Source organism: Cyclopterus lumpus, chromosome 3 (assembly GCF_009769545.1).
Source record: "Cyclopterus lumpus isolate fCycLum1 chromosome 3, fCycLum1.pri, whole genome shotgun sequence".
In the NCBI taxonomy this organism is placed as follows: Eukaryota; Metazoa; Chordata; class Actinopteri; order Perciformes; family Cyclopteridae; genus Cyclopterus; species Cyclopterus lumpus.
The window spans coordinates 19,655,499-19,681,958 of NC_046968.1; the positions used below are offsets into that span (position 1 = coordinate 19,655,499).

At 39.8% G+C, this 26,460-nt stretch overlaps 5 protein-coding genes across 10 annotated transcripts; 3 read left to right on the plus strand and 2 right to left on the minus strand.

Moving 5' to 3' along the window:
* The first annotated feature begins 1,394 nt into the window (after positions 1-1,394).
* styx (serine/threonine/tyrosine interacting protein) lies at positions 1,395-6,779 on the plus strand. Its single transcript, XM_034529571.1, has 11 exons — positions 1,395-1,588; positions 1,958-1,990; positions 3,402-3,455; positions 3,562-3,659; positions 3,744-3,804; positions 3,908-3,944; positions 4,025-4,064; positions 4,219-4,269; positions 4,977-5,049; positions 5,560-5,653; positions 6,205-6,779. Exons 1-11 carry the CDS (start codon positions 1,529-1,531, stop codon positions 6,276-6,278), a joined length of 675 nt encoding a protein of 224 aa, XP_034385462.1. The 5' UTR covers positions 1,395-1,528; the 3' UTR covers positions 6,279-6,779.
* A 609-nt stretch (positions 6,780-7,388) lies between these two features.
* On the minus strand, positions 7,389-11,194 carry gnpnat1 (glucosamine-phosphate N-acetyltransferase 1). Of its 5 annotated transcripts, XM_034559295.1 has the most exons (7): positions 10,737-11,194; positions 10,097-10,249; positions 9,746-9,907; positions 9,581-9,643; positions 9,212-9,339; positions 8,532-8,593; positions 7,389-8,352 (listed from the first exon to the last, which is right to left on the minus strand). In XM_034559295.1, exons 3-7 carry the CDS (start codon positions 9,897-9,899, stop codon positions 8,205-8,207), a joined length of 555 nt encoding a protein of 184 aa, XP_034415186.1. In that variant the 5' UTR covers positions 9,900-9,907; positions 10,097-10,249; positions 10,737-11,194; the 3' UTR covers positions 7,389-8,204. The 5 variants fall into 5 exon arrangements, with proteins under 5 accessions (XP_034415186.1, XP_034415179.1, XP_034415158.1 ...); XM_034559288.1 differs by lacking the exon at positions 10,097-10,249 and having other exon boundaries at positions 9,746-9,910; XM_034559267.1 differs by having other exon boundaries at positions 9,746-10,249.
* A 1,204-nt stretch (positions 11,195-12,398) lies between these two features.
* On the minus strand, positions 12,399-20,650 carry LOC117749043 (E3 ubiquitin-protein ligase AMFR-like). 2 transcript variants are annotated; one of them, XM_034559248.1, is made up of 14 exons: positions 20,453-20,649; positions 18,950-19,246; positions 18,764-18,856; positions 18,477-18,641; positions 16,758-16,913; positions 16,261-16,301; positions 15,508-15,640; positions 15,105-15,238; positions 14,855-14,965; positions 14,415-14,611; positions 14,207-14,310; positions 13,924-14,058; positions 13,626-13,816; positions 12,399-13,244 (listed from the first exon to the last, which is right to left on the minus strand). In XM_034559248.1, exons 2-14 carry the CDS (start codon positions 19,178-19,180, stop codon positions 13,088-13,090), a joined length of 1,848 nt encoding a protein of 615 aa, XP_034415139.1. In that variant the 5' UTR covers positions 19,181-19,246; positions 20,453-20,649; the 3' UTR covers positions 12,399-13,087. The 2 variants fall into 2 exon arrangements, with proteins under 2 accessions (XP_034415139.1, XP_034415147.1); XM_034559256.1 differs by lacking the exon at positions 18,950-19,246 and having other exon boundaries at positions 20,453-20,650.
* A 793-nt stretch (positions 20,651-21,443) lies between these two features.
* On the plus strand, positions 21,444-22,695 carry LOC117751722 (leukotriene B4 receptor 1-like). Its single transcript, XM_034563694.1, has one exon. The coding sequence runs from the start codon at positions 21,634-21,636 to the stop codon at positions 22,693-22,695; it is 1,062 nt and encodes a 353-aa protein (XP_034419585.1). The 5' UTR covers positions 21,444-21,633.
* Positions 22,696-23,763: 1,068 nt separating this feature from the next.
* Positions 23,764-25,427, plus strand: LOC117751377 (C3a anaphylatoxin chemotactic receptor-like). Its single transcript, XM_034563205.1, has one exon. It carries the CDS (start codon positions 23,854-23,856, stop codon positions 24,937-24,939), a length of 1,086 nt encoding a protein of 361 aa, XP_034419096.1. The 5' UTR covers positions 23,764-23,853; the 3' UTR covers positions 24,940-25,427.
* The last annotated feature ends 1,033 nt before the right edge of the window (positions 25,428-26,460 follow it).

Consider the following 26,460-nt stretch of genomic DNA (forward strand, 5'->3'; position numbering starts at 1 on the left):
GCCCGCGTGACCATTAACATGCGATGTGATTGGATAACGATGCTGTTAAGCAGCTACCTATGCATGAGGAATACCAGAGGCCTGAAGCAGAGGAACACATGAGACTCCTGTCTGTGCAATGAGAAAATAAGCTAATAGGGAAAAATAGATAATAATACATGTAGTGTATTTGTGAAATACAATTACATTATAAAATAGATATAACTTTTAATTATAAAAATGTTTAAAAAAAAAAAAATTAATAAAATAGCTATAACTTTGTGATTCTGTTTAGGTTTTGAAGGCCCTGACGGCCTGCCACTGAGTGTTGAAAACGCTGGGAAGGAACAAGCTGGTAAAAAGGGAACCATACAGATGTTTTATGTATTACTATTATAGATAAATATACCAGTATCGTATTGTATTTGTGGTATCGTATCGAATTCTGGTATTGTATCGTAAGTATCGGGTCTTGTGATATTTATGGCAGGTATGTATCAAAGTTATAATTTTTGTATCGCGACAACCCTAATCTGGACCTTGACTCTGAAATAAAAGTTTGATTGATTGATTGATTAAACTGCGCACAATGCAACTTCCTTTTTAAGTTCACAAACCAATGGATGACGAAAGAATAAGGCTAAAAGATTGTCATACACCATAAGAATACATGTATGTACTAATTTAAAGCAATACACACGTATTAGTATTAGTATCTAGATCGGCCGAGATGAAGCTTCGCATTCGTCTAATATTATAGTTGTCTCTTCTTTTGTAAAACATGCCGCTCTGCTGACAGCAGACATGTCCATGCTTGTGATTGGTCGGATGCCTCAAACACCGCCCATCCTTTTTTATGTTTAGGGTTAGTTGAGCCAGATTAACCGAAATAAATCCTGGGTATGTTGATCCCGTTTATATTGAAGGCTCCTGCTCTCAGGAAATAGTCGTTTCTCTGTTATGAACGTCTTTTCTTCTGGGATGTGTGAAATGTTGACACGTGTCCTTCAGCTCAGCGTTATGATCAAACTCGGCACCCTGGAGAATGAGAGCACTGCGTAGGTCGTCACCACGCTTACACGCACACCAAGAAGGTTCCTCAGTGTGCAATAGGAACTAATAAAGCACAACCAAACTGTTGCCGTTTTTATAAATATCTTCAAATGTGGAGTTTATAAAATGACATGAGTTTTTGTTGGTTCTATACCAAATATGATATAACTATAATGCGTTCAAATAAAGGGTTTACCAAAGTAAAACTGCATAAAAAATATAATGAGCGGCAGTAGTTTTCAACTAAATGAAGCCCTTTTTTATTTTATAAACACATTGATTAACAAAGATCGCACACATGTTGCTTTCTCCTCCTTCCTGCGAGTCCGTTTGCCGTCTGCCGCGCGGTCACGTGACACATCTGTCAGGAGACAGCATGGCGGACATGCATGTGGAGCCTCAAAACAAATTGCACCGATTGTCCAGCTAACACCGCCGCGAGAAGCATCGATACCGCGCGTGCAGCCGGGCCCGCGGTGCCCGAACAGACAGCAGCATGGACGACGAGAACAAACTTCAGTTCCCGTCTCTGCCCACGACCAAGGAGGACCTTCTGGTGAGTGAGCCTGTGTGGACTGAGTGTCAGGCTAACCGCAGCTAGCCTCCACTCAGCTAGTTTAGCAGCTTACATATACGCTGGGAAGTAAGTTATATTCTGGCTCGTTTATTGAGAGGGGGGTGCGACACATTAAAGTGTATCAGTGAAATATGCTCGGGTCGTCGACATTTCTTCAGCTTGGCTAACGATGCCGATCCCTGTGCAACGCTCATGCGTTAGCCACGCATGTCACGTTGTACACAAAGTGAACTGGTCCTCGCGCCCCACTTTGTCGGCAACTGTCACGTCATCAACGCAACTTCCCCCCGTTTCTAACCTTTCTAACCTCGCTAGTAACTTCCCCCCCCCCCTTTTTTTTTTTTACAGGACTGGGCTTATCCAATGAGACGGGAAATGCAGGTATGTGAGATGAGCAGAGGCTCCCTTTGCACCAAAGCGCTGCTCTCCCAGGCGTTCATCTCCCCAACATGTTATAGCAGTTATCTATAATTGTCTATAGTGTCACCATCTCTACCAACAGTAATGCCAGTCAATTCCAGGCAAATGACATTGTGTCAAAACACGAGTTGTCTATTTGAGGGTGTGGCCATATTTACGTATCAACTTCTGGTGCCAAGCTATTGCTGTGATGATAATGATAATAATGACTTTATTTATATAACACCTTTTTAAAAAAACAGGGTTTACAAAGTGCTCTACATGGAAGCAAGGCAAAAAACATTTCAGAAATACATGCGGCAAAGGAGACCATGCCATATAGGCAATGAACACAATAATGGAATAGAAAAAAATTTAAAATAAAGCAGGAGAGACAAATTAAAATTGGGGAAACAAAGAACTGCATAAAAGGACGACATCAATTAAAAGCAGTTCTATAAAAATGTTTTTTAAGAAGTGATTTAAAAGAAGCTACTGATTCTGCTAGCCTTATCCCTTCAGGTAGGTCGTTCCAAAGTCGAGGGACTCTGATGGCAAAAGCACCCTCTGGTCACCCTTTGATTTAAGCCTTGACTTTGGAACGGCCAGAAGGTAACACCGGAGGATCTAAGGCTGCGAGCTGACTAATATGGGGCTAACATTTCAATGATGTAGCTTGGGGCCAGACACAGGCTTGCTTTAAAAGTGAGCAGCAAAATCTTAAAATCAATTCTAAAACGAACAGGGAGCCAGTGGAGAGAGGCCAGGACTGGAGTAATGTGATGCCGTCTGTTAGAACCAGTCAGAAGCCGAGCTGCTGCATTCTGGACTAGTTGGAGGCGGGAGATGGATTTTTGATTTATGCTGATGATAGGATCTTGTAGTTCAAAATTCTGCCGTCCAAAGTAAAGAATCACAAAATAAGTTACTGGAAATGGTATTTGACACAATGAAGAGTTTTGTGATTGACAGTTGGATGCATTAAACACAAATGTGATTTATTATACATATGAGTTCAATTATTTTTGTGATATTTTGCTTTAACATATTCTTCCTAACATATTAAGTTATTGTCGATTTCAACCATATCAACCAACAATGATTATGAGAGTAAACCTTTTTCTCAGGTTAGAGAACCAGTATTTAGAGGCTCACATTACACAGACTACATGTCAGATTAATGGATAATCTGTCTGAGAACTTTGATCCAGGTCCACTTTGTTTGTGGACATTGGATGTTGAATGTAATGTTATAAGACATTCACATATAGTCGTAGTAAGACATCATGTGTGTCAGGAAACTTTGTGTTATATGGAGTGAATAAACACATCATAGGGTTGAGAAATGCTCGCAGCTTGTGTTAGTGATGTCTCGCGCCATCTTTATTTTCAGGAGATTTTACCGGGACTGTTTTTAGGTCCCTACTCTGCTGCAATGAAAAGCAAGGTACGTTTTACAGAACTTAACCTCAGATACTTGGAGACAAGCGCAGAGAAACAAACACATTCTCTGCTAATATTTTGTCTGGCTCCTTTTGCATCTCTTTGTCCAGCTGCCAATCCTTGAGAGACAGGGCGTAACGCACGTTGTATGTGTCCGCCAAGACATTGAAGCCAATTTTATCAAACCTAATTTTGCTCATACATTTAGGTAAGTGAGAAATTGCATGATTCCTCTACTTGACGTGAACTGCATTCTTGTGTTCACCAATAAACTAATGTTGTTTCTTTGCAGATATCTTGTGTTAGATATTGCTGACAATCCAGTAGAAAATATAATAAGATTTTTCCCTTCAGTGAGTATCAATATGGGCTTTTTACTTTTTTCTTTGCAAGTTGTTCATTCACTGAAAGGTATGGCACTTACGTTTTGCCTGTCTTTCATTGTCCTCCTAACAGACTAAAGAATTTATTGATGGCTGCTTAGCAACAGGAGGTAAGGATGCACGCAGTTTGTCAAATGTCAAGTTGGGAAAAAATGTTGTTTATCTACAATCTTTTGTCTTGTTCCTATAGGAAAGGTCCTGGTTCATGGTAATGCAGGGATATCAAGAAGGTGAGGTTTGTTTTTTGTTATATCATTTCATTATATAATTTATCTAATTTCACATTCATTATATCTTATTTTGCACAACATTTCCATTTCATAAAACTCCTTTTTTAAATATCCATGGATCCTCAACAAAAACTGTCTTTATTTATTCTTTCAGTGCTGCCTTAGTGATCGCCTACCTTATGGAAACATTTGGGATGAAATACAGGTTAGTGTTTTGTTTGTTTTCTCACATTAAATGATGGCCTTTTATATTATTAGAATACAAATCTAACTTACTTCAAAGCATTTAGATGCACATTCCACTGTTTTGTACGTCAGTATGTGACAACCATGTACGCCTCACAAACATCTCAAGTTTTGTTTGTGTTTTCTTTCGGGCATTAAGAAAAATAACTAGATAAAATAAGCTGTCTAATAGTGTGCAGGTATAATAAAGAAATATACTGAAGGCCGCAGAGGGAATGAAAGTAACATCTGCCAAATGCAGGGAACATATTTGCTGTGGCAGGTAAAACCTTTGAAGAAATATTTTGAGTAATTCCTAAATTGAAAATAGTCCGGGATTAATCTTAAATGATATATTTCCACCAACAATTCTGTTCGGCAGTGTTCGGCAAGAAGACAAAAATAAATGACATGTAGAAATGTTCAGTGACCTGCCGCAGTGGCAGGTGAGTAATATATATATATATATATATATATATATATATATATATATATATATATAATTTCAGAACCTGAAGCAATATAACTGGTGTAATTTTAAAAAATGTAAGATGTAGAAGCACAACCATTTTCACATTTGCCTCCAACCGGATGTTATTGATAATGTTTTACTGTTATCGTCTGCAGTAGAATATGTCAGCGTTTCAGCAGCTGTGGTTGTAACCTTCTGCTCCATCTGCTCTCCAGGGATGCATTCAGCCACGTCCAGGAGAGGAGGTTCTGCATCAACCCCAATGTGGGCTTTGTGCATCAGCTACAGGTACGTCTTTACTTTCAGACAAAATGCTTCAAATTCTGATTAATCAACTTGACAGTCCAATCAACAAGTGAACGATTACAAAGCACTCCTTATTACTATAAATAAATGCACTACTAACTTGTTTCCAGCTCCTCCCCTGTAACAGGTTGGGTGTCAGGCTTCTTGCAGGATGTGCTCTTGTTCTGAGTCATCTGCTCCTGGCGTATACATTATGTTGTACATCTGGCTCGCAAGCAATACTAGAATTAGTTGTCTCTTCTTTTTTTGTAAATCACGACCAGCATGTTTGTGCACAAGTGAAGGCATGTTATTCATATTAGATGTGATTTTAAATATCTCAATTTAAAGCGTAAATGCTGCATCATGTTCATGTGCCAGATTATTCTTTCATAAAAGATCAGAGGCAAAATATAAGACTGCCAGCTTCTGAAGCATGTTCAGTGATGAACACGCATACCAATACATACTCATTATTACAACAATAAGAGTACAGCAATGTTTGTTTCCTAGGAATATGAAGCGATCTACCTAGCCAAACTGACCATTAAAATGATGTCGCCGATGCAGTTGGGCAGGTCATTTTCCTTACAAGCTGGAATGCCAGGTTTGTGCATAATGCTTAGCCACACCTCTCTGCTCAATTTCTTATTGTTTGTCAGCCAGACTTGTTCCAGATATGCATTAATATAGTGATGACGGGCATTGTGTTATTTAGGCATGGAGTAGCATTAGTTGTATAATTGGCACATTGTTAAGTGTGACTCATCAGATGGCTGACATTATTTATCGACCAGCGTGGAGTGATGGTGTTACACAGCAGCACTTAGTGCTGATCAGGTTTTTCTTCTAATCCACAAAAGAGCTGATTCATTGTTGAATTTATCATAGTCATCTTTTCGTGTATTTTGTGATGTATTGTTCTATTTACAAGACATAAACAGACAATGACATTCAAATACTTGGAGCCCTCAAATTTCATGTTTTAGGCTATTTGATTTCTCGCTGAATGGTGGTGATTTCTCCGATCAGACTATGAAGTGTTCCAAGGTTTGAGAAGTTCTGTATTCCAGGGGAGGTTTACAGTTGTTTAACCAGGTGTGTGGATGTCTGCAGTACGTTTCGTTATTCTTTTTCACATCCAAATTTCTGTCACAGGAAGCCGTAAACGCAGCCTGGAGGAAGATGAGGACTTTGGAGCAATGCAGGTCACAGCAGCACAGAACGGATGAGCTTTAATGATATGTTAGCTGTGTGGCGCAGTGCACTCAATTTTTTTTCCACATTTTTAATGGGATTAAAAATGTAAATATTTGAACTTTTTCTAAGGGGAAGGGACTGGGGTGGGAGGGGGACGACTCGTGTCCGAGACCTGGAGTACTGAAGGGGATCGGGCCAATTTGATAACTCCTTTTTTTTTTTTTCTTGAGCTGATTGCACTGATGGGAGATTTTTTGCAGTTTTATAGTATTTAAAGCATTTTGCATTTGCAGCGGGACAGTATTGCAATAATGCACTTTCGATACTTGAATTTGTGTAGATGACCAGAATGGGGCAGTCGGCAAAAGGGAAAGTAGCCAAGACGTCGCCCAGTGGAGGACATGAGAAGAGGAATAGCTAATGCCTTTATTTTGGGAGTAATAGGATTATGGACTAATATCAGGCTTAATGTGGGATGGTAAGGAATGGGGGAAAATAACAACTCACTGCTTAATAAAAACAAGTCTGACTAAGTCCTGTTCAGCTGGGGTTTTTTATATCACAACAATGCTGTACTCCTCCACTTTGCATTTCAAGTTGTACTTTTTATTATTTCAGTAAACCTTTCAGGAGACCTTGCTGTGAATTTCAGTAAAAGACACCAACATGCATTGTTGGTTCATATTCAGAGATCTGGGAGCAGAATGTGTCTACCCAAAAGGAGGAAATATATAAACCTCTTGTGGAAACAAATTTGCATTAACACTGATTAGAATCATTGACATCGCTGTGTAAATTAAGTTGCATTAGAATTAACGTAAAATTTGGTCGGGAATACCAACATCCTTTGAATAGGGGGAAGGCAGGGTTCATCACAGGGCACAAAGAGACCATTCACACCTGCTCCACTCACCCTGAGCTGCTTGTCTTTAGAAGGAACCCACACTGCCACGTGGAGAACGTGCAAACTCCACACAGGACCGCCCGGTATCGGGAATCGAACCTGTTGTGAGCTGACAGTGCTATCCACTACACCAAAGTGCAGCCCTCCTAGTGATGTAGCTTCAGTTTTGTGTTGTATGCATCAGCTTTGTCATACACATGAAATTGATTTAACAAAAAAAAAAAAGGAAGCAAAGAAACAGATTGTAGAATGTTTTATGTATCTTACATAGTTGGAAATAAATTACATTAAATATATTCCCCTGTTCTCCAGAATAACAATTATAAAACTTAAATAGTTCATGTACAAAGTTATTTTGAGCCATTTCCCCCTCGCAAAATGTTTCACTAATTTCAAATACCGACCAATACAAAACTTTAAGTACCTAAATGTTCAGCTCTGCCTCACAATATACACTTGTTCGCTATAAATATTATACATTGTAAACAAGTCTTGGTAGTAATTCATGTCGCAGTATTCAAACCTTCATTATAGTTAATCAGCAACACTGCTGTCAAAGAAAAAAATTATGTAAAGCACTTTGTACCAAATAGAAATATGAAACCCCAGTAAAACCCAAAGTAATAACTTCACATTTAAAGAAACAATACTTTTCTTTGGTGACTTGCCCTTGATTATCAATGAAACAGACCTGTGAGAATAAGTTTGAAACATGATTAAACCAATAGCATACTCTGATTAGTGAACTCGAGAAGCCTTTAATAATTAGTTATTTAGCTGCTTCAGAAATAGTAAATACAATTGCTTAAATTCTGACAGTTGCAGGTTAGAAGCAAATGTAATTTAGTACACAGACATTTTCTCACAAGTAATGTAGCACAATAAGACTGACGTTTCTTTCTTCGGATGGTGGGGGAGGATGATGACAGCTCTACAATGATGAGGTAGCCAGTCTTAAGACAATTTGTCCATGCAAGCTTTGATGTCAGCGGGTGTATAAAAAGGTGTGTGTGGTTCAACGCGCCCAAAATGAAGTTTAAAGCTGCTGTCGTCCTCAGTTGGAGAATCGACACTGCATGTAAGTCTCGTGTGAGGAGGTGTATCCAAACTTTTGGTAGAAAGCCACATTGTTGGGTGCGCATTCCAGTGTGATTTTGTAGCAATTCAGTTTTTTGCTGAGAAGAGTGAGAGCTGAAACCAACCTTAAGGGACATAAAGAGAGATAGGAAAAAAAAAAAAAAAAAAAAAATCAGCAAGAATCACAAGATAACTCCTAAATAAGTCACATGAATACTTTTTGCACCGTTTGATTTGTGGGACAAAGACAAGGATGTAAGTATCAGACCAATACAAAATGTCAGGCTCACACAGGTCTACTCACAGTTTGCCCAGCTGTTTCCCTCTGCACGTGTCACTAACTACCACCTCCTCCACCCGGCCTCTCTGCAAACAAAACCAAAACAAATAGACAATCTTTATTTCAGTCATATAATTTCAATCATTTGCAAGATCTGTAAAAATGTATGTTCACTATGCAAATTGAATTTTGCATGGATTTTAAAGAAATAGACACAAAATTTGGTTTACGGTAGTGAACTATGTGAATAATTGACACAATTCTAATAACCACTACATTAATAAGTAACTTCTTCAGGGCATTAGACTTGATGAATCCTATTCAAATACAGTTGAAGAATGAATTACTCAAGCAGATGATCAATGGTCAAGTATTAGTCATGTGTAGCAGGTTGTTCTTGTTGCCTGGTAATAATCCTTGAGGCCAATTCATAGACATTCTCAGACTACTTAATTAAAAGGCAATGTAATCTTATGGATATTGGAATGAATGTTTGATAAAATTTGGACAACCACTTTCCTAAACACAATTATAGGTGCACGTGTGATGAATATAGCATACTGCAAATGTGGTGATGAATACAGTTTATTTATGATAAATATGATGTTTCAGACAACAGAGAAACATGCTGGTACCACTGGCATCAGCTAATGGGGATCATTTTAAATTAAAATCGGAGAATAGCTTGCCGGGATGTTATTTACCTGCGCACAGGAGTGGATGAATTTGTGTTCCGTGATCAATGTGGCCGTGGCAACAATCTGTCCCAGGTTTGTGTCCTCCACCACAACTATGTAGTAGTCTCCTGTCTTCTTCATATGCTCAAACTTCTCTGAAAGCCAACAGACAAAATGTTTTTGTTTTGTTTATCTTCATTGATGTTTTAATAAAACAGTTTTGTATATAAAGTTTATTTTCTAGGATGAGGGTTATTTTTCTTCTCAAATGGGATTTATATAAAGATGACTGGGGACACTTTGGGATTTAAAACTTAAATGGTGTTGCTGTTAACGTTATGAACTAAATAACTTTATAGTAATTTTAATCTTTTATAAAAAAGTGGCATAACTTACTCGTGAACTGCTCTGGTGTGACATCGCCCGTCTGAGTGAGTTGCGATAAAACCTTGAAGAATCCTGAAACACAAAAACCAAGATCTATATTGGACACCAAAAGACATGCTTTTCACACCATCTTTCACATTCTGGACTATGCTGTCCCTCCAGTCTCTGTCTCACCCCTGTTGAAGTCTGCTGTACAAAGCGGCCTGAGCACCAGGCCTTCCCCCGGACTGGACGGGGAAATGGGGGGGGAGAAGGAGAGAGTGTTGCTACTCCAGTCTAGCTCCTGAAGCAGCGAGGGCTCAAACAGGGGAGTCTCGTTTAGCAGCATTTCACAATCTGCTTAGAAAACAAACACACACACACAAACCGGTAAATCCACACACACAGACATGCCTGTATGCAAAGTACAGATACCATGACACACTAAAGACACAGGTATTTTATAGCCCATCTAAAATACTGCATCGGCACAATGAGTCAACATGGGTGTGGGGTCAGCCTGGATTGGTCACACAGAACTTTGACCTGACAAATAGTTTCACTTGGTAACAGAAGTCTCCAGGACTTTACTGCTGTGATTCAGTGGTTGATAATCCAGTTGGCCGTTAAGAAGCTGAACAATCCTTCAAATGGGTCCTTCACGTCCTCTTACAATAGTTGGTGGGGGGTAGTCTTCGTCTAGAAATACACGCGTCATAACTCTCGTTTCCATGGCAGCGACACAAGTCTTTTACACTTCTGCTCTTATTCCCTAATCACTAAATAACAGCACGTGTTTGTCAATGGTCTTGTTAAATGACAGTGACTTCACCCGTTTTATAATTCACCAAAATGCTAGCGTTGACCAAGTTCATTAAATAATGGCAGACAGTCTTGTTGTGGCTAGCTAACGTTAGCATACAATGATGTGTCTAAGTACTGTAGTTGCTATAGTCCACGTTAATTAAGTAGCGCGCTGTAAAGCCTCAGATACATATAACCGCAATATTAGCGTCTTACTACTATCGGGTGTTCCGTCTAATGACTAAATGAGGCCACCGTCACACAAGCGAATGAACCATTCCAGCTAACGTTAGCGTCGGTGCTGTAACTTCACATTTAACATGACCGTCACCAGCCAGGCCCCGCAGCTAACTAGCTATCGTTAACGAGCTTAACAACTTACCAGTATAAAAAAAACAACCACACACGCCAGAAGAGATAGTCCGGCTGAAGTCCTAGACTCGGGGAACGAACAGTGACAAGCAGGCAGCTCTACAAGTTGTGCAAGAGGTTGGGCTACATCCTTGAGGGGACCAGCGTGGGTGTTTTCAGCAGCTGTTTCCGCACGCGCGCACGAGCCCTTGTGTATGACGTGGCAGAGATGTTGGAAGTAAGGGGCGCTGCCCAATGACATCGAGGGACGTCCGAAAAGTAAAGAGAGTGATGTATGACTCCCAATATGTTGTCACAGTGCAATGCGGGGTTTAACATGCCAGCAGCTAAATACATATATGTATGGATCAGTCCATTGGGCTAATAAGCCCAAAGGCTCCCTTTGTTGTTTCTTTACAAAGTCCTCTTCACACAAGCAGGCCTGCAGCAGCAGTCTAGAGGCAAAGGCTGTTTACATTGACAAAGCAGCAACACAAGTGGGTTAGTTTCAAGAACAATTACATCACTATATATATATATATATATATATATCTTGTTAAAAAGCTGTAGAAGCTCCGTTTATTGAGTCTTTTGTATTAACATACTTTACAAAAACTAGATTTACATAAATTATCCATATAATTATCCATTCTTGATTTAGGCACATAAATACAGGAACATATTTCAGTTTGATTAAATAAAGTAATAGTTATGATACCCAAGAATGGGGAAATGTATCATGGATATTAAGAGCTGTTAAATAACTGAATGGAAAAATCTAAAAATTAAAACAAAAATGTCCAATGTGTCTTTAACATTTTGACTAATGTTGAAATCTGAAATTGTAATCCTATATTTCGTCTTCTTACACCAACGACAAAACAGAGTTTAAGCAATTAAATAAACGTAGGATTACACCACTTCAGTGTGTGGGCTTCTCTTTGGGATAAAGTGAAAGAAAACAAAAGCACTTGTCTAGATTCATGCACATCTCCCCTCAAACTGCCCTTTCACCGTATTAACAAGAAATCAAACAATTATAATACTTTCTGTTCACTGATATGTCTCAACCAGCTAGACTCAGTGAAATTTGAAAATATCCAAAACGTTTCAAGGGCCCAGTCTATGTTATACACATTACTGAAATATAGATCTGAGCAGCAGATGATTATGTTCCTTGCTGCTATGAATTTTGAATAAGTACTCCTCAATGTGAGTTTGCACAAATAAAACACCCTGCACATTTATGCTCAACTATTCAGGTCATTGAATATCCAGAAGTGTCTTTGTTGTCAAGTCTTGAGAATGTTTTGCTGCTGCTCATTTCTCCTGCCAGGGCCTCTTCAATGAGTTCCAACAAGGTCTTCAAGAGACAGCCCAGCAAGTACAGTTGTAACAGACTTAACACGTTCTACATACCATGAAACATTGTAAAGGATGGACACAGATGACCAAGGGCCCCATCAAAATATTCAGTGGAAAACAACAATCTCTTACTCAGAGAGAACTGCTTATTATCAGAGGGTAATTCTAGAAAGACCGAGAGGATGACACCCAAAAGTAATACATCCGCTTTGTCACCTATGCATCTCAAGTGATTATTATTAGAAAAACTAAGTTTTACATGCCCACTCCCTTGTGTTAAATAACAAAGCCAATGGGTGACATTACACACTAAATACAGAACAACACATGTGGGTCAAAAACACTTTGTTTGCAGCATTATGTTGATAGGAACATTCATATTTGACAGAAAAGCTGAACAATACTAAAGTGACACTCTCTTACTCCATGGTAAGAAATAAAACCATGTTATTTTGCCTACACTTAATTCACAGCTGAAACTCCTAGCATAACACAAATACATCAGATGAGTTTCTGAGGATTCAGAATACATAGCTTTCTGCCATTTGCTAAACAAGTGAAAAGAAAGTCTGATAAAAGAAGTACAAACTAAAGACCCAAACAGCTTTTCTATTAATGACACCTTCACACCCTCATAAAAGACTCTTCTGAATGCAAAGCATGCTCATTTTGACAGCCAGTCCCAATCATGGTAGAAACTGACTGCCTACTAAAGCTATGCAATGTGTGGCACATGAATAAAGGGCAATGCAACCTTACATTTCTTGACTTGCACCCATCAATTTATACAATATTCCAAATACTCTGGAATCAGTGATGCAGAAGCCATTCACAACAGACCCACCTTTTTTTGGCAGGCCAATCCAGTCCAAAGGCTATGTTTGCAATACTTTTTAATTATTGTTTGAATAAGTGATGATCACTGACTGTAAACCAACTGGGGCAGGGTTCAAATAGCTCTGTCTGTGCCTCTTGGGAAGATGATGTGGTACTCTTCTGCTGAAGCCAATCTGTGTTTCAAGGTGCAGGGTCTTGTTGAGTTTGCATGCGTCTCTCTGCAGCGGCCGCCATGGTTCTACGCCTCAGCACAGTCAAGTTCAAGTCAGGAACAATGTCCTCCTCCAGTCCAGGCAAGTCCTCATCCAGGTCCTCTGGGCTATTGTTCAGATATCTCCTACAGGGACAAAATGAAAAGCACACATTATAATCATGGGAACAGGAAATGCAAGTTAATGGGGAAAAGGCAACCATAAAAGGCCACCATTAGTGAACAAATGTTCTATTTGTTAGTTCTCTGCAACTGGGCCGTTAAGATATTCTGGTCGCCAAGTAAAGGCCTTTTATTGTATTTGTTCACATACCGAGGCAAACCCATCTCACAACGCTCTATTTTTGCAAAGCACAATTTATACAGTTGAGCTATGATGAAAAATGTGCCTGTTTTTACAAAAACAAGGACATTTTCTTTTTTTAAATTTTGAATTGAGGTTCTTTCGAATATAAAACATAGCTTAGCACTACTTTATGTGAGGTAGAAAACCAGCAGTGTCCAAACCTGCGTGCCTGCAGAATCATCTCTTCTTTCCTCTGCTTTAACATCTTCTGTCTCTCCTCAGCCGACTTAGAGAAGCGACCTCCTCTGACCTCCATGCTGTCTGACTCACTGAAGCCCTGCTCAGCTGCTCCACTGGACCCTTGTTGGTCACCTGGCGCAGTGTTCGCCTGCGTAGGGGCACGTTCTATGGCCTGAGGGAGGAACACCGACAAAATATATGTGACAGATTGTTGCATTCTGCCTTTCAAGTAAACCAATGATTACACTGCTTTTAACATTTAACCCAAAGTTGACTGACCTGCGTCGGGAAAGGCACCTGGATGCGTCCCTCCAGGATGTTGTCAGTGGTGACCTCTACAGAGCGGGTCAACTGCAGATCCTGCATCACCAGGTATGATGGCACCTGAGGGAACATCTCCTGGATCTGATGGGCCTGATGACCACAAGGTACATCAAAAGCCAAGACAGCGATAGAGAAAGGATTTAGAGAAACAATTTTAGAAATTTAACACAAAAAGGTCTTAAACACACAGCATCAGTGATTTAAAAATTATAAAACCGTTCAAAATACATGAACTCACCATGGCCATGAGCTGGGAGTTGTTGGCCTGAGCAATGCCCAAGATATTGGTGGTGTGCATTACTTCCACTGAGAAACTGGGCAGCCAGCTGGCAATGCGAGATCCTGTAAGAGAATGCATGTATGGATTGTATTATTCATAATCATACACAGCAGCTGATGTAAGGGGACTCAAGGTTCCTCCTCAGATTACTGTCTGACAGATTTACCATCAAAGTGGAAGAAGTGATTGTGTTGGTTGATATGTGGTATAGCATCTGGAGCAGCCCCTGCTGGGCCAATGTTTTCTTCCAAGCCCCCACCCTGCTGCTGGCCCCTCGCCTGGCCTCCATCCGCATTAATGTTCAGGGATGTCCGACATGTTGGACACGAGGTGTCCTGCTCAAGCCATGAGCGCAAACATGAGCTGGAAACACACACACACAAAAATATATATAAATTATGTAAGACTTTGGGCCCTAGCAAAATAAAGGATACTGCATTCAAGGCTACTTTATCTGGTCGCCTGCTATTTCTACAGTCTCACCTTCAACCATCTATATGTAACCTTTTCAAGGCTATGTATTGAGCCACGGGTCAGTGGTACCAGTAAAATAACTGACTACATAATAATGTCCATGCAGGGATTGCTGCTAAAAAAACACTTTACTTGTGAAAGAGATGGCCACAGGGTAGTTTGCGTGCTGTCAACATGGCATCCCAACAGATGGCACAATCATCATCATTAGCTGCCAGCTCCTCTGCAGTAGCAACTGCAAATCTGCAAAACATAAAGTTCAGAGTCGATATATAAATAATGATGAAACAAGTAATGATCAATAATTGAATCAAGCAAACAATGAACCACAAACCAATGGAGGTAAAAAGGGGGAAACAATTCACTCAAAATATATTTTCACCTGGCCTCCATGTTGTTAATGACACGAAGGTAGTTCTTGTGTCGGCGGACCCGGCGCTGAACTTCATGGAAGAGATACCGCAGCTGCATAAAGATAACCAAGCTTGCCATGGACAGCCAGATGTTTCCAAAAAGCTAATGAGGGACATATGGACAAAAAGATTAAAGAGTAGAAAAAGACTACATTTTCATATCACCACATACAGACACCTGTTCGTGACTATATTGCAATTTTACTATGTTGTTCATTCTGTCCAATCTATTGCACTTCTGCCCATTCTGGGAGAAGGATCCCTCCTCAGTTGCTCTTCTTAATTCTCTTCCCTTTTCCCTGTTAAAGGTTGTATTTTTGATATTAAACTATACAAATAACATGTGTGTGAACCGTTCCCTCTGCGTCTTACCAGCATATGGATATGGTGCATGAGGTCCAGGAAGAGCATAGACAGCTCCATGACGAAGTCTGTGTAATAGACATACGTTCCCTTACTCTCCCAGGTCCCTGGATGGTTCAGATCCCAAAGATGAATGGAATATCTGAGGAGATATGTAAAACACAGGTGATATTTAGACAGTATGGCGGATGATGTGGCACTTAACTTGGATGGGGATTGGAAATAAAAAATGCTTGATACAAAGATGGTGTAAAAGTATCATGGTACAATTAAACGGGTAGCATTGCCATGAGAAGCAACAAATCAAGATAACATAAGAGAACACCAGTGTAATGACAGAGAATCAAAGTTCACAAGTTTCCTATCATTTCACAAATGTATAATAGCTTTAAGTCAATATACTTGATTAGAAAACAGGAATGGAAATAGGCCAACACTGATAAACTCTTAATCTAGTGTGGGTAGCAGCACATGTTAAACACAAACCCAAGGTAAAATCCATAATCCAATATAATATGATATAATATAATATAATATAATATAATATAATATAGGAGAGTGTTGGCTGATTAGAGTTGTTTATACTGCTTGTATAAATCCAAATCACTCTCTTTGGGATAAATAAGCTTATCACAGTGGTGTAATGGAACCAGAGAAAAACAAATGGTCTTACTAACATTAACCCCCGATTATAAATCTGCTCTGTCATCCGCAATGCTGCAATGTGCACACATTTGTAAGGAGGCGTTGAAAGAAACCTACCGCATGATGACATGCCCAGTGCGCACAGTCACCAGCAGACACTGAGGAGAAAAAAGGAAACAAGGTCAATGCAATGTAATTCTCATCGACCTTTTGTATTAGAAATATGTATAACAGTCCAAAAAATATATATTTAAATGGTGCAGGTTTAGACTAAACCTCCATTTATGTAGTTTTTGTATCAAATAAGTATGCTTTTCCCCCCCACAGTAGTCATTTTGACTTGGAGCAGAATAAGCACTGTCAGGGTGGATCACAGAGCCCCTGTAAGCCATGCCTGTGAGCCATATGCACAATACTGGTGCCCTGGAGACGTTATTTATTACAACTGTACTTTTCCTGCTTTAATGATAAATTGTCTGTCATGAAAGAAGTTAGCAATGTTTACAATATGGGACATTAAACACATTTACCCCAAACCATAAGCATGCTAAATAGAGAAAAGTAAAACAAATTCATTGGGACCCATTGTATACCGTTGTGATCCAGGTTCTTACCTCTGCTGCCATAAAGGAGAACGTGTGCATGCCATGGGACGCTCCAAGCAGCCCACCACAGCCCACAGCCAGTCCACAGCAATCCAACAGCAATGAGACCAGTAGACAAAGCACTCGTACATGGCTGTTCATGGGAGTGGAGGGTGAGAAGGATAGCTGTAGGGAAGAAAATGTGGAAAATAAGTGGATTGTTGCTCTATCAAAGTTGTTTCCCTTAAGGTTTCTGGGTAGGTGTTTCTGGTTACAAGAGTTTTTGTGGGGTACACAGGACAAATAAGTTGAAACGATTTGGTTTTAATGCCCATAATCTAATAGCACAGATCGTTTTGTCATTTAAAGAAAATCAATTATGAAACAATGCAAATTCTGCATGTGTTTACGAAATATTCCTAAATCAAAAGAATTAATTCAGCGACCAAAGAACAAGGTTTTTTGTTAAGAAAAATCAGGCTCAAAACATCAGGCTCAGAACCGTACTCAAAGGGCATTTCTAATGTATTATGAACTGAGAGGAATCATTTCCTTTCAGTCTCTTGAACAAAGACTTGCAGTCAGCAAACAAACTGGTACATTTTACAGCATGGCAGGCAGAAATGACCCTCTGGTACACAATGCCAGTCAGCATTACATCACAGACAACAAACAAACTTAATGTCCATTTTAAATGTCATTGCCTTGAAGAGCTAAGTGAGTTGATTCAATTAGATATTTTGTTTACCCCAACATGCAGACTAAAATCTGATACGGGGATGTGTCAATCAGCAGCGTCACATGCCAGTTCAAGAACTATTAATAGATGTGGAGCTGAGAAGAGTACGGTTACTCTCACTTTTGGGGGGGACTGCCCACAACTTTAAAAAAAAACACTGTATAAAGTTGGAAAGTGCATGCAGACGTCAATTGCCAGGCCTCTTCCTAAACTAAACTGTCTGAACAAATAAGAGCTCTGTAGCTCCCCAGTACAACAGTGGCCTTTCCCATGACAAATCTACTTTAGAGATGGTTGTTTTCAAAGCAGAAATTAAACACTTTTAACAATCCTTAAGCTGATTATAAAACCTCCAAAGTATGGAAAATCCTTTTGTGGCCAATCCAAAAACATCAGGTGTTGTATTTTTTCTGATATGTTTGTCTTGATAACACTGCGATTTTGTATTGTAAACTGACTGGTTTTTTGAACATCTAGTACAATATCAGAAGTTGTTGTAGCTATTCTCAGTTGAATCGTATTAAAAAACAAGAGTATATTTGGAACAATTAAGAGATTCAGAATGTAAATAAAAACAAATTACACAAGGCAGTCATAAACCATAGACAGCAATACTAGAATGAGTTACTAAAAGAAAAGTGTAGCTCATATTGTTGACTGTCTGTTTGTCTTGACTTTGCTGGTCGACCATTCACTCCACCTGCATGTATGTTTTTTGTTGTTGTTTGCCTGTCTGGTTATATATTTAATTTACTCTGTAAGCTTTTATGTTTTGTCTTTGACGTGAATGTTTTTATTCTGTCCATTTTAACATAGTTCTCCCTTATTTTATTTTGCTTGTTTGTACATTGTATATGTAATCTTATGTTTTTAGGTTTGTTTCATATCAGCCTCTTGGGACTACAGATTAAAAATAGCCTCTTGGCTAACTCTGGCACATTTACAGAAATGTTTATATTAATGTGCACTGTCCCGTATCAAATAAAAAATTAAAAAATAATAATACTTACGTATTCAAATCTGTCTTTGCAGAGCTGCACCATGAGGTGGAGAAAGACCAAGGCAGAGAACCACAAACACCACATGACCACCTCTTCCACTGTTTGCACGTTCAATACCCCAAAGATGAAAATGAACTTGTAGAAGATGAAATTCCAGAATTTATCTTTCAGGTGCTGTGGAATAAACACATAGCAAATCAGATGCATTTTTTTCCTGATAGGTCTACACTTAAGTAGAGCAGCTTAAACCCCGGGCATGAAAGTAGTTGTATTAATTGATCAAGACACAGACTCACCTGCTTCTCACTAACTCTGAGCGGGCCAAACACTACATACTGAATCATTTTAGCAATTAACATCAACAAGCAGCAGAATGTGTTGACCAATACCTAGAAGAAAACAGAGAATAAAGAGACAATTAGTTTTCATAACAACATAATCTTATCAATAACTGCAAATGATGGCACTGGATGACAACTCACCCAAACAAAGAGACTGTCAGTGGCAATATACCACAGGACAGTGGTGGTCAATTCTGTGTTAATATCATTATTTAAATGTTCAAATTCCACTTCAGTTTCCAAGTTCCCAAACCCTGGATCAGTCACAGTGGTGTAGGCACTAAAGATGCTGCCAGCAAGCAAAGCCACACTAAGTGCAGTGTATGTCTGCAGGCTGGGCCACGGAAATCTCTCCAAAAAAAGCAGAGGCATTGCAGTGATTAAGGTCCACTTCTCAACGTGTGAAACTGGTGTTTATATCAATCCAAAAGAAAAAACCTGTGAAGGTAGAAGTGAGTTAGCTAACCTTCGCCCTTGGTACAAGAAATATTCACAACTGTTAGCTATAATACAGGAAACATACACAACTGTTAGCCTATGTACAGGAAACATACAACTGTTAGCCTATGTACAGGAAACATACACAAGTGTTAGCCTATGTACAGGAAACATACACATGTGTTAGCCTATGTACAGGAAACAGACAAGTGTTAGCCTATGTACATGAAACATACACACGGGTTAGCCTATGTACAGGAAACATACACAACTGTTAGCCTATGTACATGAAACATACACAACTGTTAGCCTATGGTACAGGAAACATACACACGCGTTAGCTTATGTGTACAGGAAACATACACAACTGTTAGCCTATGTACATGAAACATACACAACTGTTAGCCTATGGTACAGGAAACATACACAACTGTTAGCCTATGGTACATGAAACATACACACGGGTTAGCCTATGTACAGGAAACATACACAACTGTTAGCCTATGTACAGGAAACATACACAACTGTTAGCCTATGTACAGGAAACATACACAACTGTTAGCCTATGTACAGGAAACATACACAACTGTTAGCCTATGTACAGGAAACAGACACAACTGTTAGCCTAGGATCGTGGCTAAATATTGTTAATGTGTTGTAAGGGATTTAGTAATCATTTTCAATTTTCTTGCTAGTTTTCGAAGTTCGAAGAATGACTTTCGCCTGATCTGAGCTCAGTGTATTAAGTTAACAGTTAACGTCAGCTAAAAGTAATGGATATGTGACTGACGCAAACGTTACGTGAGTTAACGTTAATCTGACCAGGCTGTAGGGAAATTTAACTTCAAACCGAGGAGGTCTGAGCCCCTGTGCGAGCTAACCTGCTCTCAATTCTAAAGCAAGGCTAACACGTTAGCTAGCTCAGTTAGTAAAGGTGCAAAGCACTCGTGAATTGGACTGTCTTTGGTGAAATGCTAGAGGTTAAATCAGCCAAACAACGTGAACCCCCGTGGGCCAGGGGTCGACCTGGCTAACGTCAACGTTACCTAGCGTCAATATCTCTAGTTAGAGGTAACGCTAACTAATACGAGTTCACGCCCCTAACGTTAGCCATTACGTTACCTCATTCGTTAGCGAACATGAACAACGCAGCGAGCAGCAGTTGAGCTCCAAACACAAAGCTTGTATTACTGTAGCGTCACTTACAGTTTGTCACAAATTTAGATTTACACAATATCCAACGCCCCTCGTTGTAGCCAGTGCTGTATTTTTAGTGCAGCTGCACTGAGACCATCGTAGTTGTCAACATCGTCATGTTTATTTCATCGAGAAAGCAGTTGAGCTGGCTGATGAGCAGCCTTCTTCTTCTTCTTCTTCTTCTTCTTCTACTTCTTCGTGGTGCTTTACGGCGGTTGGTTAACAACGTTATGACGCATTTCCGCCACTAACTGGTACGGGTGTGGTTTGGGATAACACTATTCACTCAGAAAACATATAAGATATAATTAATGTTCTAAAGTTTATTCCTGATAATAAACACATCTTCCTGTATTATGCATGTCTTTTGAAATTATTATTTATTTATTTTATTTTCTGTTGAATCCTGTAACCTCAACATTATTGTTTCCTCTGTTTAGGTTCTCCTTGGGCTTCTGATCATAACTACTCATCTTTTTGGAAAGCAATGTGATATGTCAGAGTCAGGAAGTATATCCATTGTAGTTTTACTGAGAGTTGAACAGTTGTTTGCATATCTCAACTTTTTGGCTCGGAACTGAAACAGCAGAACCCATATAACCTGTTATTGTATAATAATTAACTGTTCAAATGGTTGCCATTCATGTAATATCGAGTGGACAGAGAGTTCAAAGTCAGTGTGTGGTAGTAATGTTACAAATGCATTTACAAAGGTTGTTGGTGGAGAATAATGTTATTTCTGATGCTCACTCTGGAGAAGAAGGTGGCAGTAATTCACAGCATTCTGGATCTAAACCATCACAAAACTACACAAATGTAAGAGCAGATCCCTTCAGAAGTAGGAAAGTTAGATTTAGTCAGTGATCGGAGAAAGGATCTGTTTTTGTTTGGTTAGCAATGCAGTAAATTAAGTGTGTCATTCCATAGCGATCAAATAAACGTATGTAGCTAATTTGTAGTCTACCTGACTTGTCATAAAAATGGTCACAGAACAGAAACAGAAAGTTATTTGGATTAACAGTAGATCAGCTGTCTACAACGCACTGATTACTTTTGGTGCTTATACCTGCCTGTGACTCTCGAATGGTCCTGTGAGAAACCTGTTTCCTGTTCAATTCATCCATAAAGGGAAGTGAAGACTTGCTTGGACAGCACTTTGTTTTTCCTTTCATTCTGACGCCACAGTCAGCATGTACACTTTCAACATGAACGACTCAACTGAGCTGTCTTCTTCAGAGGAAATGGCCCCTGAGGAGTTTGACGGCGGGACAGCAGTGGCTTGTGTGATCCTGGGCCTGTCCTTCCTGGTGGGAGCTCCGGGGAACCTGCTAGTGATCTGGACTATCCTGAGACACGTCAAGCAGCGTTCCCACACTGTGGTGCTCATCCTACACCTGGCCATTGCAGACCTGCTGGTCCTCATCACCCTGCCTCTTTGGATCTACTCCCTGGTCCACACCTGGCTGCTTGGAGAAGCCCTTTGCAAGGCTTTGGTGTACATTGTCAGTGTGTGCATGTTCAGTAGCATTTTCTTCATCACCCTTATGAGTGTGGAACGCTATTTAGCAATCTGTCATCCATTTGTGATGATGCGCTGGAGGACTAAGAGTGTTATGAACAGATGTCTGGTACTTTTGTGGCTCCTTGCTTTGCTTCTGGGAGTGCCTTCTTTACTGACCCAGCCTTTGGATGGAAGTGATGGACGTGAGCAGTGTTTTATTTCTGAATTCACCTCTGTGACGCAAGCGATCATCTTGTTATGTCTGGAGACCTTGTGGGGCTTTGTAGTTCCTTTTATCATTCTTGGTATCTGTTACTTGCTCGTAGCGGCGCAGCTCAGGAAAATGAGTTTCAACTCCAAACAGAAATCTATGGTTCTTGTTCACGCCGTGGTGATAGCATTCACACTGTTCTGGTTGCCTTACCACATCATCAACATCATTGATCTGGTTTGCATTCTAGGATCAGGCACAGAACATGAATGTGTGCCGGAGAGTGTTGTCTTTAGCTCTGGTGCCGTTGTTTTCGTCAGCAGTTCAGTGAATCCTGTATTATACGCCCTCTTTGCAAGGAACTTCCAAGAGAGTCTGCAGCAGTCCCGTCTGGTCAGGCTGTTCCAGGAAATGGCCGCACACACCAACAAACTCAGGGATGTGGTAGTACAACAGCAGACGGGACAGAGGGCAGCAAATACACAGATAGAGCTGATGTCTGATAGGGAGAAAAAAAACTGTGATGACGGGGACATGTGACATTTCTCTTCTGTAGCTAATTAAGGGACTATACTTTATTATCAAGACATATATGATCTCAGGCTTTGAATGCCTGCATGTACAATAGTGCTGTTAATGTTCATGTGTAGTGATTCACATCATTAACACTCATCGTACCCTCCTTTCTTTGTTTTTACATTTTCCCTCAGATGTCAATGCAAGCCAACACATGATCGCAATCTTAGATGTCTCTCAATTTTGATGATAATTTATTGCTATATAGTTAAAAAAAATGTGAATACTTAAAACTGTGATACACTCCTGTATTGTGTCATGTGTTTTGTTTATTACAATTAATGAGGCATCTGTTTTCTGACTTGAAAAAATTAAGGGGAATACATCGAGATCAATGAGTTTGGAAACTGCTACAATAATTGAATTTATTAAACTCATTCTCTCTTATTTTGAGTTAACTTAGAACAACTTGACTAGATTCCCTGCTTCTTTGGGGGGAATATGCCCTCGTAATGGCAGTTAAGGTAAATAAAAACTTTATGCTAAACTAAAATGTATTCATCTGTCCTTCTAAACAATTCAGTGATAATTGTAAACATTATTCAGACCCTAATCATCATACAAAGGCTCTCTTCATGGTGGAACAAAATATCATCAGGCCAGATCTTTACAGGGCTGCTTTACATAACAGGTTCATACACTCGATTATCTACCTGAGGACACCGATTTAAAAATGTCACAGTACCTGTATGACAAGCAAGTTTTTGTTTCATTAAAATAATTCACATATTTTGTTGTTGTTTTCCATCTTATTGAAAGCTTTTGTAAATCATGGAAGTAACTTCAAATAAATGTTATATAAATTGCCTCTGTTCATGTTATTTTATACATGAGTTGCCACCACATTTACTCTCGTGAGGAGCATCATTTTCAAAGATTATTTCAGTTGGTCATTGCAGGTCCTTTAATTTATTTGATACTCTTGTACCTCCCCCTTTTAATCCATGATTAGAGGAGACAAATGGACAAATGGATGTATGACGCATAAATGAATCATCGCTCTATGTCTCAAATAGTGAGAAAACCCTTTCCTGTACTTTTAAAGGGAAGTGAAGACTTGCTTGGACAGCACTTTGTTTTTCCTTTCATGCAGACGCCATAGTCAGCACATACACTTTCAACATGAACAACTCAACTGAGCTGTCTTCTTCAGAGGAAATGGCCCCTGAGGAGTTTGACGGCGGGACAGCAGTGGCTTGTGTGATCCTGGGCCTGTCCTTCCTGGTGGGAGCTCCGGGGAACCTGCTGGTGATCTGGACTATCCTGAGACACGTCAAGCAGCGTTCCCACACTGTGGTGCTCATCCTGCACCTGGCCATTGCAGACCTGCTGGTCCTCATCACCCTGCCTCTTTGGATCTACTCCCTGGTCCACTTCTGGGTGTTTGGAGAAGCCTTCTGCAAAGCCATGGTGTTCATGATCAACGCTTGTATGTACAGCAGTGTTTTCCTCATTACCCTCATGAGCGTGGAGCGCTTTGTGGCCGTGCGCTATCCCTTTGCCTCAGCTGGCTGGAAGAGGAAAAAAGCTCTGAATAAAGTTCTGCTGGCTCTGTGGACTGCAGCATTCTTGTTCAGCGTACCTGTCATCCCAACTCAGGTTGTAGGGACGGATTCTGATGAGGAGCACTGTCTGTACCGCTTCTACACTTCTATGACCCAGGAACTGGTGTGTGTGCTGCTCGAGACACTGGTGGGCTACATATTACCCTTCTTCATCCTCGTGGTCTGCTATGGCTGCCTGTGCAGCCGGATTACTCAGATGACCTTCAAGTCGAAGCGCAAGTCCACGGTCCTCATTGCCAGTGTGGTGGTTGTGTTCGCCATTTGTTGGACGCCTCATCACATAGGAAACGTCCTCTCACTCGTCATCCTGGCCACTGACGACTCCTTCCCTGACGCAGCAGAGAATCTGGAGAGCGTCAGGAGCACCATGACCTTCATCGCTGGAGCCATGGTCTTCATCAGCAGCACTGTTAACCCCATCCTCTACATGTACGCCGCGCGCTCCTTCAGGAGCTCCTTGCGTGACACCGGCATCCAGAAGCTCTTCCGCCACATCTCCAGCACCTCCCCAGGTGAGGGCAATAAGGAGTTGTCCTTCGTGTCCAAGAGACAGAGCAATCAGACCAACAGTTCTCAGTGTGTGTCGGAGTCAAAAGACCAAATGGACATATTAATAAAAATGTGTGAAAATAATCCATCCTGATATTGAAATTATATGTAATGTCTGTGCCGTGTGTAGATATTCATGTGTATAAAGAATTTTGTATGAAATTACAACACACAAAAATGGGAAGTCAGAGCTTATCTGTACAATACTTGACCAACTCTGTAAATTATCTACAAGTTATGTTGTTTCTTCTTAAAATGGTGACCATGTATTTATAAATATGACATATATTATGTACTTAGATAAATGCCATAGAGTACAATACATAATTTTATGACATGAATGAAACGTTATTTTATAATTTTGTTTGATTAGGTATAATTGATTCTGTGAAATATGTTGTCGTAAATGCCTGTAAGTGTGGGAATAGAACACAGTATGTTTTCATCTGATAATCCAGAGTCTTATGTCTACACTTGTGCCACAGAGAAATGTTTAATTGACAGCTTTGGCTGTCTCTGATACGTTCTCGTTCTGTGTTGGGAAACATCATCTGATTGTGAGCTAATAAAACTGTCAATTTACTCAATGTGTTTTCTTAATCATAGAATCCACAGCTTACAATACTGCAAACACATTTTTTCACTCGTGAGGAAATTGCAAACAAATACCACTAAAAACGTCATGCTTTCAACTTCCTCAAGACGAAAAGATTGCAAAATGAAAAACTGCATGTTCCCTTTGTTGAGCAGCAAAAAGCGGAATCATGTCTAAAGTTTGTCACAAGCTTATAAAACTAACAAACCCATACTTAAAAAAACCAACAAGTACTCTCATCATAGCATATTAGGTGTGTCTGTTGCCATGTGCTCTCACCAGTAGATGGCAGTGGCACTGTGTTTTTAATAATTTAGTTTTTACATAATTTCAGTGTGGTGTCATAATTATCGTCATATTTTAATTTCCTTATCCCATTGTATGTGTTCATTATATTTAGGGAATAGTCAAGATGAGATTAGTTTTTTAGAACTGCCTTGCTTCCTGCACCTTCAAACATGTATAACCTGTGTGTTGACTATCAGCTGCTACGCTACAACAGTTACAGTCGAGGCTCTTTCTATATAGTTTACAAAATTGGGCAAATAATAATATAACGAATATGAGTAGGATTCACTTTGCGCCTGACATCTAACATTGATTTTACTTTATTGGGACCCAAAACTATTTCAGGCTTTCTGGGACGTATATTTTGACACAAATGGGAGCACAAATGTCACGTTTTGGAGAAAGTTAAGAAGCTATACTAAAGATTTTCCCATGCGGTGTCATTTTTATGTGTCAGATTCTATGAGATGGCTCATTGGGATATAGATTTGAACTCAGGGTTGAACTGTGACAGTGCTCGTCACCTCTTTGGAATCTTTAAATATTAGTGAGTCAAGATTATTTCAACTGTGACAGTGGAAAATATGTTCGATACGAGATCACACAAGTAAAACATAACTGACTCAAGCTCGGCCTTTTCTCACAGAATGAGGAAGCGACACGTATGAGACATCAGCAATGTGGTAAGTGCCTAATGTTGCATTTTAGCAAGGAATTCAGCGCATACCTTTT